The 18,041-nt window shown below is 40.1% G+C and overlaps 1 protein-coding gene across 2 annotated transcripts in view; it reads right to left on the bottom strand.

The window, feature by feature from the left end:
- zgc:162879 (ras and EF-hand domain-containing protein) overlaps nucleotides 1–18,041 on the bottom strand; it is a 63,190-nt gene that overhangs the window by 1,383 nt on the left and 43,766 nt on the right. For both annotated transcript variants that reach the window (XM_028822654.2, XM_028822655.2), the window contains exons 11-16: nucleotides 15,878–15,991; nucleotides 14,429–14,576; nucleotides 14,234–14,315; nucleotides 11,833–11,947; nucleotides 11,592–11,705; nucleotides 10,172–10,248 (exon numbers count right to left, since the gene is read on the bottom strand). In XM_028822654.2, coding sequence (XP_028678487.1) covers nucleotides 10,172–10,248; nucleotides 11,592–11,705; nucleotides 11,833–11,947; nucleotides 14,234–14,315; nucleotides 14,429–14,576; nucleotides 15,878–15,991 — 650 coding nt within the window. The remainder of the gene's footprint in view (nucleotides 1–10,171; nucleotides 10,249–11,591; nucleotides 11,706–11,832; nucleotides 11,948–14,233; nucleotides 14,316–14,428; nucleotides 14,577–15,877; nucleotides 15,992–18,041) is intronic.

The following is an 18,041-nucleotide window of genomic DNA, read 5'->3' as shown; positions in this document are numbered from 1 at the left end:
GGTTAGTGAGCTATACATATAAAGAATTAATAGTCTACTGGGATTTACACTTTTAGTATTTATACAAAGGTTCACTTGGCACTTGTAACCATAGACGTATTGTTCCTAGTACAAGTTACATGTGATGCCATATCTGAATAAAACATAAGATCCTTTTAGGTACAATATGAACATTCAGGGGCAAACGTCAAAACAAGATAAGGTAAAGAACAAACACAAGACTTTTACTGCATGTAACCAAGAACTTGTGGAGTACAGAGGAAAGCTGGGACAACCATGAACATTTGCAGCCACTGCACCACTTCGTAGTCAAAATGCTGCAGACAATAATTGAATAAGATAATACATATGTACCATTCACTGTATTCAGAAACTTCCAAAGCTCTGAATAACTCATGAATCCCATAAACCTCTGCTTAGCAAAAATAATCAATTTTAGGCAACTTTGATCTATTACCCACGAAAACCTTTTAAGTAGTTTTTTTTGTTGTTAATTACCATTATTTCAATAGTGTTTTACTTTTCTCTCTTCCAAAAAATATAATGAGCTGCATTCTACCTTGTTATTGTATCACTGAAACCGCTATTGGAGGAGTCTAGTCAAAAAATAAAAACAGGAATATCTACGGAAGAAAAATAAGACGACGACTATTATTACACAAGGGCTGCTGACGAGAACATCACTTTCTTAAAATATATTCCACAGTGGTACCATACCTTATGTTACCAGCAGACCACAGGGTTGCTGGTAGTTAATCTAGACTGCAGTGCAGATTAAAGCATATGGAGAGGATTTTTGAAGATTGTTGCTCAGCTCTGATACTGTTTTATTATGTTGCTTATTTTTATTTGAAACACCTGGAACACCTAGGAATGTCTCAAGTATCTCCCAAAATTATTCCGTAGATATATCTGGAGCCAAGTGGGTCTCTCTCAGAAAATGTCAATTTGTGAAGATGTCTGGTCTGCTACCATTAGCATAAGAAGCCACCAATGGCGAGTTGTACTAGGGATTTAAGCTCAAGTGGCGCATAGTTGGAAATAACAGCAGTGTAATATTTACAATATACAAGAGGGTTGCAATGTGTTAGAAAAAATGTAAAAAGTCAATTTGTGAGTAGCTATGCTGAACTAACTAGACAAAAGAATACTGTTTGGAATATGGGTATAGAAATCTCAGTTGTTCAGTGGTTAGGATTCTTGATAAACTAGAAAATTACAGCAAAAGCTTTAAATATTGTGGTTGAAGATCTATCCTACTCCTACTTGAGATTAAATACACAATTAAACCTCCTGCCATTGTGAGCTTGTATTGAACTCATATTGGGAATGAATGCAATAGTGTTTTCCATAAATTTTTCATCATCTCTATTCAGTGCATATTATTATATACTAGACAATGAGCCCGTTTCGACAACGTAAGATGAAACAGGCACGAGTGGAACAGTAAGTAATAAGTATAAACACCACAAACCTGATATAGGTGTATTGAATGAATGCGTAATTAGGCCTGGAGCTGTAGTCGAAATCGCCTTTCAGGCCTCTAGAGCTTTAATCGAAGTCGCCTTTCTCTTTGCATTTTCGCGGCCGTAAATCCACCGCCTGCTGCGATGTCGGTCTCGTAAGGTTTTTCGGGCAGCTGCGCAGAAGGCGATTGTGCATTCGGCTTCGGACGGACGTGAGTGAGTGAGGAGACTGGCAAATTATATATAAGATATAGATCTATATATATCTATATCTTTATATATCTATACATACATTCATACATACATACACACACACACACACTTAGTGCATCCGGAAAGCATTCACAGCGCATCACTTTTTCCACATTTTGTTATGTTACAGCCTTATTCCAAAATGGATTAAATTCATTTTTTTCCTCAGAATTCTACACACAACACCCCATAATGACAACGTGAAAATTGTTTACTTGAGATTTTTGCAAATTTATTAAAAATAAAAACATTGCGAAAGCACATGTACATAAGTATTCACAGCCTTTGCCATGAAGCTCAAAATTGAGCTCAGGTGCATCCTGTTTCCCCTGATCATCCTTGAGATGTTTCTCCAGCTTAATTGGAGTCCACCTGTGGTAAATTCAGTTGGTTGGACATGATTTGGAAAGGCACACACCTGTCTATATAAGGTCCCACAGTTGATAGTTCATGTCAGAGCACAAACCAAGCACAAAGTCAAAGGAATTTTCTGTAGACATCCGAGACAGGATTGTCTCGAGGCACAAATCTGGGGAAGGTTACAGAAAAATTTCTGCTGCTTTGAAGGTCCCAATGAGCACAGTGGCCTCCATCATCCGTAAATGGAAGAAGTTCGAAACCACCAGGACTCTTCCTAGAGCTGGCCGGCCATCTAAACTGAGCGATCGGGGGAGAAGGGCCTTAGTCAGGGAGGTGACCAAGAACCCGAAGGTCACTCTGTCAGAGCTCCAGAGGTCCTCTGTGGAGAGAGGAGAACCTTCCAGAAGGACAACCATCTCTGCAGCAATCCACCAATCAGGCCTGTATGGTAGTGTGGCCAGATGGAAGCCACTCCTTAGTAAAAGGCACATGGCAGCCCGCCTGGAGTTTGCCAAAAGACCAGAAAGAAAATTCTCTGGTCTGATGAGACAAAGATTGAACTCTTTGGTGTGAATGCCAGGCGTCACATTTGGAGGAAACCTGGCACCATCCCTACAGTGAAGCATGGTGGTGGCAGCATCATGCTGTGGGGATGTTTTTCAGCGGCAGGAACTGGGAGACTAGTCAGGATAAAGGGAAAGATGACTGCAGCAATGTACAGGGACATCCTGGATGAAAACCTGCTCCAGAGCGCTCTTGACCTCAGACTGGGGCGATGGTTTATCTTTCAGCAGGACAACGACCCTAAAGCACACAGCCAAGAGATCAAAGGAGTGGCTTCAGGACAACTCTGTGAATGTCCTTGAGTGGCCCAGCCAGAGTCCAGACTTGAATCCGATTGAACATCTCTGGAGAGATCTTAAAATGGCTGTGCACCGACACTTCCCATCCAGCCTGATGGAGCTTGAGAGGTGCTGCAAAGAGGAATGGGCGAAACTGGCCAAGGATAGGTGTGCCAAGCTTGTGGCATCATATTCAACAAGACTTGAGGCTGTAATTGCTGCCAAAGGTGCATCAACAAAGTATTGAGCAAAGGCTGTGAATACTTATGTACATGTGATTTCTCAGTTTTTTTATTTTTAATAAATTTGCAAAAACCTCAAGTAAACTTTGTTCATGTTGTCATTATGGGGTGTTGTGTGTAGAATTCTAAGGAAAAAAATGAATTTAATCCATTTTGGAATAAGGCTGTAACATAACAAAATGTGGAAAAAGTGATACGCTGTGAATACTTTCCGGATGCATTGTGTGTGTATATATATATATATATATATATATATATATATATATATATATATATATATATATATGCACACACATTCTAGCGTCTCGGAAGACACTTTGACATCCCGCGAGACAAGGCAGTGTGACAAAAGGACAGCTGCTGTACAGGCTTTTAAATGATCGACACTCCGCACAACAAGCAGAACACGCAGCTCGGCAGCAGCTGATCTGTCCTCATCTCTTTAGCATGCGTTCAGCCCCCCCCACCCCCCCTTCAAAACGCGACCAGCAGAAACGCGAAGTGGCTGCCACATAGCATGCCCAGGCGGGGGGGGTGGGGGGGGGAGGGAGGGGATGGGCGAGCAAAGCAAACAGGGGGCAAAGCCCCCTAGTATGTATGTATATTGTGATGCACGGCCATCAGCTCATCCCGGTCGACACATCCAAGGTGTTAGATGGTGTCTTCCCTGCAGCATGGAGGTGCCCCTTTTTCCTGCAGGGTACAATGGGAGATGTCACGGGGACGGAAGAACAGAAGTACTTCCAGGCTGAAGAAAAATGCAAGTCTTCATCTGACCCGGAAGTGCTATTAAATCACATGGACAGAAGGACAGGAGCACTTCTGGGTCAAGGACTATATAAAGGACTATGGGAGACCCAGCAAGCAAGCCGGAGTTGGGAGGTAGAGTGACAGAGCTGCTGGGAGGATAAGAGGATCTTTACTGTGATTTGTGATTACTGATTTATTGGGGTGATTGTGGTGTCAACTGTGGCACCATATCGAAAAGGAAAGAAATTAAAAAATATTTCTAGTACTTTTACTTGGTGACCTGGACGTTTGTCTGTGGGATTTGAGGAGTGACAGCGCCCTCTAGTGTCACTATTATATATATATATATATATATATATATATATATATATATATATATATATATACACACACACACACACACACTGTATTTCACAAAAGTGAGTACACCCCTCACTAATTTTGTAAATATTTTATTATATCTTTTCATGGGACAACACTGAAGATATGACACTTTGATACAATGTAGTCAGTGTACAGCTTGTATAACAGTGTAAATTTGCTGTCCCCTCAAAATAACTCAACACACAGCCATTAATGTCTAAACTGCTGGCAACAAAAGTGACTACACCCCTAAGTGAAAAATGTCCAAATTGTGCCATTTCCCTCCCCGGTGTCATGTGACTCATTAGTGTTACAAGGTCTCAGGTGTGAATGGGGAGCAGGTGTGTTAAATTTGGTGTTATCACACTCACACTGGAAGTTCAACATGGCACCTCATGGCAAAGAATTCTCTATTTATGCTCTACATAAAGATGGCCTAAGCTATAAGAAAATTGCCAACACCCTGAAACTGAGCTGCAGCACGGTGGCCAAGACCATACAGCAGTTTAACAGGACAGGTTCCACTCAGAACAGGCCTCGCCATGGTCGACCAATGAAGTTGAGTGCATGTGCTCAGCGTCATATCCAGAGGTTGTCTTTTGAAAATAGATGTATGAGTGCTGCCAGCACTGCTGCAGAGGTTGAAGGGGTGGGGGGGGTCAGCCGGTCAGTGCTCAGACTATACACCGCACACACTGCATCAAATTTGTCTGCATGGCTGTCATCCCAGAAGGAAGCCTCTTCTAAAGATGATGCACAAAACAGCCCGCAAACAGTTTGCTGAAGACAAGCAGACTAAAGACATGGATTACTGGAACCATGTCCTGTGGTCTGATGAAACCAAGATAAACTTATTTGGTTCAGATAGTGTCAAGCGTGTGTGGCGGCAACCAGGTGAGGAGTACAAAGACAAGTGTGTCTTGCCTACAGTCAAGCATGGTGGTGGGAGTGTCATGGTTTGGGGCTGCATGAGTGCTGCTGGCACTGGGGAGCTACAGTTCATTGAGGGAATCATGAATGCCAACATGTACTGTGACATATTGAAGGAGATCCCCTCCCCATAGGAAACTGGGCTGCACGGCAGTATTCCAACATGATAATGACCCCAAACACACTTTCAAGATGACCACTGCCTTGCTAAAGAAACTGAGGGTAAAGGTGCTGGACTGGCCAAGCATGTCTCCAGACCTAAACCCTATTGAGCATCTGTGGGGCATCCTCAAACGGAAGGTGGAGGAGCACAAGGTCTCTAACATCCACCAGCTCTGTGATGTTGTCATGGAGGAGTGGAAGAGGATTCCAGTGGCAACCTGTGAAGCTCTAGTGAACTCCATGCCCAAGAGAGCTAAGGCAGTACTGGAAAATAATGGTGGCCACACAAAATATTGACACTTTGGGCACAATTTGGACATTTTTCACTTAGGGGTGTACTCACTTTTGTTGCCAGCGGTTTAGACATTAATGGCTGTGTGCCGAGTTATTTTGAGGGGACAGCATATTTACACTGTTATGTCTTTCATTTCCTAGGAACATCTGAGTACTGGGGTGTTTTCCGAACAAAGATTTGTAGTGAAGCAGTATTTAGTTGTATGAAATTAAATCAAATGTGAAAAATGGGCTGTGCAAAAATTTGGGTACCCTTGTAATTTTGCCGATTTGAATGCATGTAACTGTTCAATACTGATTACTTGCAACACCAAATTGGTTGGATTAGCTCGTTAAGCCTTGAACTTCATAGACAGGTGTGTCCAATCATGAGACAAGGTATTTAAGGTGGTCAATTGCAAGTTTTGCTTTCCTTTGACTCTCCTCTGAAGAGTGACAGCATGGGATCCTCAAAACAACTCTCAAAAGATCTGAAAACAAAGATTGTTCAGTATCATGGTTTAGGGGAAGGCTACAAATAGCTATCTCAGAGGTTTAAACTGTCAGTTTCAACTGTAAGGAATGTAATCAGGAAATGGAAGGCCACAGGCACAGTTGCTGTTAAAACCAGGTCTGGCAGGCCATGAAAAATACAGAAGCGGCATATGCGCAGGATTGTGAGAATGGTTACTGACAACCCACAGATCACCTTCAAAGACCTGCAAGAACATCTTGCTCCAAATGACGTATCTGTACATCGTTCTACAATTGCGCACAATTTGCACAAAGAACATCTGTATGGCAGGGTGATGAGAAAGAAGCCCTTTCTGCACTCACGCCACAAACAGAGTCGCTTGTTGTATGCAAATGCTCATTTATGCAAGCCAGATTCATTTTGGAACAAAGTGCTTTGGAATGATCAGACAAAAATTGAGTTATTTGGTCATAACAAAAAGCGCTTCGAGTGGCGGAAGAACACCGCATTCCAAGAAAAACAACTGTCAAATTTGGTGGAGGTTCCATCATGCTGTCGGGCCGTGTGGCTAGTTCAGGGACTGGGGTTCTTGTTAAAGTCGAGGGCCAGATGAATTCAACCCAATATCAACAAATTCTTTAGGATAATGTTCAAGCATCAGTCACAAAGTTGAAGTTACACAAGGGCTGGATATTCCAACAAGTCAATGACCCAAAACACAGTTTGAAATCTACAAAGGCATTCATGCAGAGGGAGAAGTACAATGTTCTGGAATGCCCGTCACAGTCCCAACTTGAATATCATTGAAAATCTATGGGATGATTTGAAGCAGGCTGTCCATGCTCGGCAACCATCAAATTTAACTGGAGAGATTTTATATGGAAGAATGGTCAAAAATACCTCCATCCAGAATCCAGACACTCATCAAAGGCTATAGGAGGCGTCTAGAGGCCGTTATATTTGCAAAAGGAGGCTCAACTAAGTATTGATGTAATATCTCTGTTGGGGTGCCCAAATTTATGCACCTGTCTAGCTTTGTTAATGCACATTGCATGTTTTCTGTTAATCCAATAAACTTAATGTCACTGCTGAAATACTACTGTTTCCATAAGGCATATTATACATTAAAAGGAAGTTGCTACTTTGAAAGCTCAACCAAAGATAAACAAAAATCCAAAGAATTAAGAGGGGTTCTCAAACTTTTTCATATGACTGTATATATACAGTCGATCCTTGATATACGACTGGCCTGACATACGAACAACTTGCTTTTACGACCAAAATTTTTGTTTTGAATTATGACCAACATCTTGCATTACGACCCGAATGCGGTCACGTGTATCTGCTTGTGCGATTGTAAACTAACAGCCGAGAGCCTTTCTAAGCATCAGTCAGAGCCCAGATACATGTGTTTGTGGACGTAATTTCGGTCAGTGCAGTGATTTATATAATTTATTTCGATAATTGCTAAGGAAGGAAGCGAAGGTAACGAAGGTAAAGAAAGCGATCACAATCGAAACGAAGAAGGAAACTGTATGGAAATATGGGAATGGCGTTCGTGTGACCGATCTCACTAATATGTACAGCATGTCGAAATCCACCATCTCGACAATTTTACAAAAAAAAGATTTATATAAGGAAATTCCTTCCAAACAATAACCACCTTCCATTTCATTTTCCTCCTCCTTCCTTCCTGCAAGCCAAAGATGTCAACTTAAATGGTGAGTACAGTATGAAATTGTTGTTTCTGGTAGGCTAGGCACTTTTTATAACTTTTTGGTTAGTACATTAGAAAAAGTATCGGTGTTTTTGGTAAATTATGCACATTATATAACCCTTTTCTATTAAAAAAAGTTAAGTAAGTGTTGCTGGGGGCAGTTCGGAACACATTAAGGGCATTTCCATTATTTCTTATGGGAAAAATAGTCTTGACTTACAACCAACTTGAGTTACAACCAGCCCTCGCCGCGAACAAATTGAGTTCGTAAATCAAGGGTCCACTGTATGTATGTGTGTGTATATATATATATATATATATATATATATATATATATATATATATATATATATATATATATATATATATATCTATTGTGATATGTGGCCGGCTTTTCATTCCGGCCAATACCCCCAGGCCGCCAGGTGGAGTTTTCCCTGCAGCATGGACATGCCCCGAGTTCCAGCAGGGACTCATGGACTATGTAGTTTTTATGTACAGCCCTGCTGGATGCCTTGGGGACCACCAGGAGTCGCTGTAGGGAAGCCCGTAGACTCTTACATGCCCTATAACCCGGAAGTACGTCATAATCCCAGGACAGGAGGAAATGGTGTGCTTCCGGGTTGAAGAAAAGGACTGTTTACCCTGACCCGGGAGGAATAAGGACTTGTGGGTTGTGGAACAGGAACCACTTCCAGGTCAGGGAGTATAAAGGACCATGGGAAAGTCCAGTACGCTGAGCTGAGCTGGGTGGAAGGGTGGCAACGCGTCTGGGAGTGGAGGATTGTGTATTGATTTATTGATTATTGATTTATTTATATGAGTGTTGTGGAGTATAGGGTGCTTGGTGCACATTATTGTCTAAATAAAAGTAATATTTGGACTTTTATATGGTGTCAGACATCTGATCCGAGGGTTCAAGGGGTCACGGAGACCTCAATCTTTCACACTATCTATCCTAGGACTACACAGCAAGTGTTAAAAGAAAAGACATACAAATGTTTTCATGTAGAGAAACAGGCAGATGACCATGTCTCTAAAGTAAAAAAACCTTTTTTGAAGTGTTCATTTTAAATTAGCATAGGTAATGATGTTTGTACAATTTAGATTACTAGCTTTATGAAAAGAACTGGCATATGGGACTGGATAGCTCAAGCTGAGGCACAAAGTGGAGCCACAGTGGGTAAGAACCACAGCTGAATTAGGGAACACCACAGCCTATGATCCAGGTTAGGTTGTAGAGTATAATCACAAGTAATGATTTAATTTTATTTCTATCTTATAGGTATAGCTTCATTAACATAATGTCACCAAAAAAATCTAATTTTTCAGTAAGATTGACTTTGTCAAAAAAAACTAATGTATAAAATTTTGCACCACATTGCTATTTCTTAAAATAAGTTTTGCTGAGTAGCTTAAGCTTTTTGTTTATTTTTTATGTAAAGTACAATATTAAAATGTCTCCAATAGTGACCCTAAAGGTTTAAAGTGGATTAAATATTAATGTATTGTTTAGAAAATAAGCTCTTTTTATATACTACTAGCTGTGCTACCCATCTTAGATAGGCTGAAATCGTGGTAAGAGAGATAGACTTTAGCATTAACATTTGCAGTGCACCACGCAATGCATTAACCTGCCTTATATGCCATTTGGTATGGGGTTTGTAAAAGAAGTGTTATTGTTTGTGGTGTACCATCTGTTGAAATGGCCAAGACATAGCAACCAGGGGGCACACAGATGCTATTCCTTTTATTAAGGTGAAAAATATCTGCTTTGATAAGAACATTATTATTATAAAAATGAAGCTTTATTTCTGGCAAGTTTTTGCTAAAACGTTTAATTGGACTGCACATGCTGCTTTTCTGAATTTCTACCTTTATATGTCAGTGCAGAAGAAAGATGGGCTTCTTAATATTTTTAATAAACAAACATGAGTGTCTTACACAGGCATGAAACTGTTTGCTTTAAGTTACTTTTTAAGATGCTGACCTCACATTTAATGTACTGGCTGTTTAAGTTGTTGCTTAAATAACAAGTAGATGTGACACTAAAGGAGCTACACCACTAACTGTCAGGGTCATCTGCACCAGCATCTGCTCCACTCTTTGCTAATTATCAGCATTTGGATACAATTAATGGAGTAAACCCCACAGAAGAAAATCAATCCAAAAGAATAAACAAACAATAACAGTTTTTTGTACTTAAACCCATACAAATCTTTCCTTTACAGCCAATCAGATCAGAAAATCTCACTCACTGGAATGGACAGAACAAGAGAACCAGTGAGTCAGAGAACTAACAACACACCTTTTTTATGTTTTTCACATAAATTTTGTACCTTGCAAGATGAAGGACGGCTTCCACTACATTGGTACCTTCTTTTGCACTTGTCTCACAGAAGAGAGCACCATATGCCTGAAAATAAAATGATAATATTTGAAATAAAGAATATTAAAAAAAATAAATAAATAAAGAAGTCTGATCAAGTCTTCTTGGCCCCCCTTCAGTTTGCTTATTGTGCCAACAGATCAGTTGAAGATGAAACCAAGATGGTTCTCCATGTTTGCAGCATATGAACTTCTCCAGGTACCTATGCCAGGATTTTGTTTTGTGGATTTTAGCAATTAACACAATCATACTAGAGCTTCTCCCTGGCAAAACCTTCACCATGAACTTGGCCTACACCACATGCCTCTGGGTTCGCGCTAACCTTCTGAGAAACAGATAATAGAGAGTGAATCAGGGCATCCATAAGATACTGGGTATCTTCAGGCATCTCTTCTGTCTGCTCTCCTTTTTTTTAACTGTGCACGAAAAAGGTACACCTCCAGTGACCTATCCATGAAACTGCTGAAGTTTACCAATGACACTACCCCGATAAGCCCAATACCATATCAGGCTGAGGTTCCATATTAGGTGATGGTTGATTAGCCGATCAGTTGCTATGTCTGCAACAAGATGAACCTGAATACAATAAAGTTGTAGAAATGGCTGCAGATTTTAGGCCACTCCCATCCTACCCTTCTGGTTATATGTGGTGTTGCATTTAAATCATGTAAATTTCTTAGCAGGGCACTTCCATTCTGATCTCAGCCAAAAACATAACCTCTTATCAAAAAAAGTTCAACAGTGCATGCTTTTTCTTCCATCAAAATGTTAAACTACCCTATTTAGAGCTACCACAATTCTATAGACCTTTCATTGAACGTATCGTTACTTTCTTCATTGCAGTCTTGTTTGGCAGCGTCTACTCACTCTGCCAAATGTAAACTGCGGCATGTTGTTTGGACACCAGGCAGGATTGTAGGCCTAAAACTGAACAATACTAAGGACATGTAGTCAGGAAGCAAGCAAGCAATACAATCAGAAATCATGCTCACACCATTGCCATCATAAAAACACTGTCGGTCACAGAGAACAACCACCATTTATCATGTAAATAGTGGTTACTAAAATTTGATTCAGCTTTGTCTCCCCAAATCTCCAAACAATGCTATCCAACATAAATTATATTTATGAGATTCCATTCTAAGTATTTTCATGTTGTGTAATTGTTTGCTCCTAGTGTTGCATATATTATCATGAAGATGTTATATACTGCACTCTTTTTTTGGTGTTTTGCTTTCTCTCTATCCGTGGCTGCAACACCAACTTAAATTCCAAGCAATTACATTGCCTGGCAATAAAGTCCAAGTTCAGTTCAGTTCAGTCCCGTGTTTCTGAAAACCCGAAACAACCAGATGCTAAAATCTTGATACCATAGCTAACTTCTCCCCATGTGTGGTATGAACACAGCTTGACTCTGGCAGCTCTTCTCGTAGGTCAGTCTTGTTTCCAATTACAATAACTGGAATCGGATTGTCGGTGGATTCCTGAAGAAATAACAAATAAATTCATAAGATTCCTGAGATACAAAGGTAAACTAGAGGCTAGACATTCTTTAAAATTAGAAAACTAAAAAATATCCAGCAACACCATGAAAACCAAAGTGGTACGCACTGTGATGGCATCAATCCATTCTCTGATGTTAAGGAAACTTTGCTCAGAAGTTACATCATACATGAGTAGAACACCATGGGCTTTTCGAAAATAGTTCCTGGCAATACTACGAAATCTAGAATAAAGAAAGTTAATTCAATAAGTTGAACAAAGGCACAGAAGAGCACCCTGATGCAAAATAAAATCCTCTAAATTACATCACAAAAAGAAAAACTCTACACATTAGTTTTGTAAAAAAGATGTGCATTAGAATTACTGCTTTGTTTTTAATCACCTTTTCATGAGAAATATTTTTTTATCCACAATATACATTATAACTAAACATCTGGAAATAAAAAGAACCTTTTTTTTCACCATTATTTGTTACGTCTCACATCATGAAGACCTTTGAGTGACTAGTCCTGGACTATACGAGGTCCTCTTATGGTAGACCATGTGGACCCACTGCAGTTTGCCTATCAGACACGGATCGGAGAGGAGGATGCAATTATCGATCTGCTCCACAAGGCTGATTCTCACCTGGAAAAACTGACAGGCAGCACTGTGAGGATGATGATTTTTGATTTCTCCAGTGCCTTCAGTACCACCCAGCCATCCCTGTTAAGGGGTAAACTCACAGAGATATGCAGGTGGATGAGCCTGTGGTGTTCTGGGTAATGGACTATCTGTCGAGCAGACCACAGTTTGTGAGACTCAAGGACTCGGATATGGATGTAAACAACACTGAAGCACCACAAGGAACAGACCTGTCTGCTTTTCTGTTCACTATGTACACCTCCGACTATAAATATAACACCAGGTCATGTCACTTGCAGAAATTCTCAAATGATTCAACACTTATAGGGTGTATTGATAATGGGGATGAGATTGTGGAGAGGAGTCTGGTGGAGAACTTTGTTTCTTGCTGCAAAGAGAATTGTCTACATTTTAACATCAACAAAATCAAAGAACTAGTTATTAACGTTCACCACACCAAAGAGTCTCTATGTACGGTCACTGTTCAAGGACTGGATGTAGAGGTGGTCCACTCCTACAAGTACTTGGGGGTCCACATCAATCACAGGTTGGACTGGTCTTGGAACACAGAGGAACTATATAAGAAGGGACAGGAGACTACATTTCTTTAATGTGGGAAATGACATCCTTCACATGTTTTATAACTGTGCAATGGCCAGTGAGATTTTCTAACACTGTGGTGTACTGGACTGGTAAAATTAGTTCAAGAGACACCCACCGAATGAACAGACTAATTAACATTGCAAGCTCAGTTTTAGGATGCACTCCGCACCTCCTGGAGTTCATAGCAAAGGAGAGAATTAAAACAAAACTGAGTGCCATTATGAACAATTGTGCACATCCTCTCTCTGAAATAAAAACACTGACAACTTTCAGCCAACAAATTATTCAACATGAAGTGTGTCAAGAAACACTATGGGGGCTTCTTTATACCAACAGCAACATGTCTGCATGATGCCTCATGATGACTGTGACTGCCAAGTTGGACGTTTTCATTCCTTTTAAACTTTCTATTTTCTTTTCACAATCTATTTTTAATGAGTTTCTGTAAAAAGTCAAATTTACCCCTGGGGCAAATAAAGTTCTATCTATTTACCTATCTATGATGTGTAGCAGTTCTAAAGTGTCATACAGTACCTTTAATTTCAGTTCCCCACTTAACACCCATTAAATATAGATAATTGTCTTTATACAGTATTTTTGCTAGCATTAAACCAGTAAAGGTTATAAGTTAAGCTAATTATAACTGGTTGGGATCAACAATTCATGCTGCATTATTTCTTTTGAGCACTGCCATTATCATTCACTGTGTTTTAATCACAGCAAAGTTGAATTGAATGTTAGTCATTTTTTGTTAATCATTCTAACTGTGGAATCATCTATAAGAACGTGGATGTGAAATGGGTAAAACAAAACTAAAAATTGCATTTAATCACATAACCACATATACTGAATATGCTATTGAGGTAAAATCTTAGGCATTTCAGTGAACTGCAACATGGGATGTGTGAATTGTTTGTGTTTTGAAGAGGAAATGTTCTTATCTCTATTCTTAGCGTCACTGGCACTCTCAACACATATTTATGCTAAATAACTTGCAGGTAATTTCTCATTTGCTTTACGTTTTCAAAAAGGTATTAGACAATATCAGACAAATGGAATATTCTGATTATCATGGAAAAATAAAAGAAATGGCAACACTGGGCAGAGCTTTAATGCTATACACATTGAAATATTGGCTTAGTAATATGGTGCAAAGTTAGGCACCCTAGATCCTTCAGTTGTGATTAGAAATTGTTTCACTTGATAATTACAAGTTAATAAACCCAGGCTAAATAAGGGAAATAAAAAAAAATCAATTATTTATAACAAGATGCAATCATACCTTTCTTGTCCTGCTGTGTCCCAGATCTGTAGAGATGTGTGCTCTCCATCAACCGACAACTTCTTCATTTGAAAATCAACACCTATTAAGTACACATTTGATATATTAAAATAAATAAATAAATAAATAAAATTACATGGCATAGCCTCTCAAAGAAAAGTAAAATTCAGTATGCATTGTGATGTGTGCCTTTACCTAATGTGCTTGTTGTGTCTCCTTTGAACTCGTTCATACACAGTCGAAGAAGGAAACTCGATTTCCCTGACCCTGCATCCCCTGCAAGGACAAGCTTGTACATTGGACCAGGTGAATTAGAATCCTCCAGCCCCTCCATGTTGGCCTTCTGCAATGCAAGAAAAAACAGCAGTCAAGGTTTGTTTTCTTCTTGTAGCAAATTTGCCATTTTTGTTTAAATTCCTAACAATTAAAGAACTCTTTTCCTCTGTAAGATACTTTAGAGGAATCCTGGCCTAAGTACCTGAAGAGTCCTTATAGGTCAGGCAGCATCTGCTTATAGATATCAGTGATCAGGGACTACAGCTATTCTGGGATACGGCCCACCCCATTCCGATATCGAAGGAATTATTGTAAATACCTCATCAGTGTTGGACTCCGCCAGGGCTGTCCTTTGTCATCGATTCTGTTCATAAGTTTTATGGACAGAATTTCTAGGCGCAGCCAAGGAGCGGAAAGGGTCTGGTTCGGTGACCTCAGAATCTCGTCTCTGCTATTTGCGGATGACGTGGTTCTGTTGGCTTCATCGGACAGTAACCTCCAGCTCTCACTGGAGCGGTTCGCAGCAAAGTGTGAAGAGGCGGAGATAAGAGTCAGCACCTCTAAATCCAAGGCCATGGTTCTCAGCCGGAAAAGGGTGGAAGGCTCTCTCCGGGTTAGGAACACATTACTGCCTCAAGTGGAGGAGTTCAAGTATCTATGGGTCTTGTTCACGAGTGAGGGAAGAATGGAGCGGGAGGTCAACAGACGGATTGGTGCGGCATCCACAGTAATGCAGGCTCTGCAATGGTCCGTCGTGGTGAAGAGAGAGCTGAGCCAAAAGGCGAGGCTGTCGATTTACCAGTCAATCTACGTTCCTACCCTCACCTATGGCCATGAGCTTTGGGTAGTGAGGAAAAGAGCAAGATCGCGGATACAAGTGGCCGAAATTAGTTTTTTCCGCAGGGTGGCTAGACTTTCCCTTACAGATAGGGTGAGGAGTTCAGTTATCCGGGAGAGACTCGGAGCAGAGTCGCTACTCCTCCGCATTGAGAGGAGTCAGTTGAGGTGGTTGTTTCATCTGGTCAGGATGCCCCCTGGACGCCTCCCTGGGGGGGTGTTCCGGGCATGTCCCACTGGGAAAAGGCCACGGGGCAGACCCAGGACACGTTAGAGGGATTATATCTCCTGGCTGGCCTGGGAACGCCTTGGGGTCCTCCCAGAGGAGCTGGCCGGGAAGAGTGAGGTCTGGGCTTCCCTGCTTAGGCTGCTGCCCCCCTGACCCGAGGGATACGCGGTGGATAATAGATGGATGGATACCTCATCAGTCAACCCCAAAACCCCGTCAACTTTCACTAAATCATGTTACATTTTGGCTTGTTAGTATCAAACATGCCCCATTAACGTTTTACACTTCTTGTCTTTTTCTACCTTTTGAGTGAATGCTGGAAGTCGCCTTCTAATGGAGGATGAAATGGAACTACGTCTGCTGAAAATGTGATTGGATTCCATGTCCGCCATCCCTTCTGATTTCACTTCAGACAGCTGAAAATAGGTAACAAGTAGTTAGGATTCTGTCACCGATACTCAATAGTTACCCCTTTATCTACTAGTTTAATGCCAACCAGATCATTTAAAAAAATATATAAAATTGAAAGGCATATGGTTAAAATCATGAGAGGATCTCAAAAGATGCACAACACCTGAACAAACTTATCAGGAAAACCTGTTTCTATCATTGGGTGAACTCTGAACACACTGAAAGCGGTTGTGGAAAACAAAATGATGGGAAAATTGGATGCCATCCTGAAAAATCCCTTCCATGCCCTCCAGGAGGCGCTCTCTTGGAGCACATTTGGCCTGAGGCTCATTCTGCCATGGTATGCAAATAAGTGCCTCTGGGGGGATTTTCTGCCCAGTGCCCAATGCTATCAGGCAATACAATGCTTCCACTTGTACAGTTTATTTACTTACTTACAGTAGATATTGATTGATTGGCTGTATTATCTGTCCTTTGAGTCTCTATCCTTGCTTTTTATGTTTCTGCTGCTGAATTTTCCTATGGGATTAATAAAGTTTATCTAATCTATTTCTGCACTACCTGCAAAATTAACCAAATTAATGAAAGTAACAAAGTACCGAGTAAAACATCTGAATACTTGTGCCAGTGTGATATTTCAATTTAATAAATCAATTTAATAAAATTTCCAAAAAACTGTAAAAATCTGGTTTTCAACTTGTCATTCTGGAGTTACAGTACTATATTGCTTAATGTCAGATTAAAAAGAAAGGAGGAGTTTAAATACCTGTACTTTTTGTGCAAGGCTGTGAAATAACTGAAGGGGTTCTGAATCCACTGTCAATCCACATTATGGATAATTTAAAATAAGTACATACACTCAATGATCACTTTATTTGGCATTCCCTCTCATTAGTGAAAACAGCCTGATATTTCATGTTGCCAATCATGTGACTGCAACTCTATAGATTAAGCATCCAGACAGGTTTGGTGTTGTCTGATCAAACATTTGAGTTCATAAACTGCACAATCTGTGCAACTTTGACCATGGAATGATTGTTGGTGCCATACTTGGATGTTCCAGCATTTCAGACACAGCTGCCCTCTTATAATTTTATGTACTACACAGTCTGCAAACTTTATTGAAAATGGTGCCACAAGAAACATATAATGAAACATTTTGTTAAGAAAAGATGCCAGAGGATGGCTGACCAGATGCACTTAACTAATAGGCCATAAGTATTTTTAAATATCTGCACAATGTACTTTTATATATAATTTTTGTATTTAATTGACTGATTGATTGATTGATTGAGTTGGCTGTATTATTAGTCCTGCGAGTCTGTATCCATGCTTTTTATGTTTCTGATGCTGTATGCATCTGAATTCCCCCACTGGAATAAAAGTTTACCTATTCTAATGTAAATACTCCCATTAAAAAGCTCTTTAAAACAGTGCTGTGCAAAACAGGGTAGGCTACAGGTGCAGAAGACCACTCCTGGTTCTACTCATGTCAGCTACAGAACGATTCAGCTTTGGGGGGATAAATATCACCTTGTCTGACATATCTAATATCTGCTTCAACATGCAGATAGTAAGGTCAGATTTTAGTGTAAACAAGACAAACCCAATGAGCCATGCTGCCTTGTGTCAATTAGTGCTTTTACATGCACACACATATTCAGGTTAAGGTGAAAAACCTGAATAAGGCAGAAACCCGTTTTTTTTTTTTTTATTTATTTATTTTTTTTTTATACAGTGCATCCGGAAAGTATTCACAGCGCATCACTTTTTCCACATTTTGTTATGTTACAGCCTTATTCCAAAATGGATTAAATTAATTTTTTTCCCAGAATTCTACACACAACACCCCATAATGACAACGTGAAAAATGTTTGAGATTTTTGAAAATTTATTAAAAATAAAAAAATTGAGAAAGCACATGTACATAAGTATTCACAGCCTTTGCCATGAAGCTCAAAATTGAGCTCAGGTGCATCCTGTTTCCCCTGATCATCCTTGAGATGTTTCTGCAGCTTAATTGGAGTCCACCTGTGGTAAATTCAGTTGATTGGA

This window comes from Erpetoichthys calabaricus, chromosome 17 (genome assembly GCF_900747795.2).
Source record: "Erpetoichthys calabaricus chromosome 17, fErpCal1.3, whole genome shotgun sequence".
In the NCBI taxonomy this organism is placed as follows: domain Eukaryota; kingdom Metazoa; phylum Chordata; class Cladistia; order Polypteriformes; family Polypteridae; genus Erpetoichthys; species Erpetoichthys calabaricus.
This window is presented reverse-complemented; position numbering and strand designations above follow the sequence as displayed.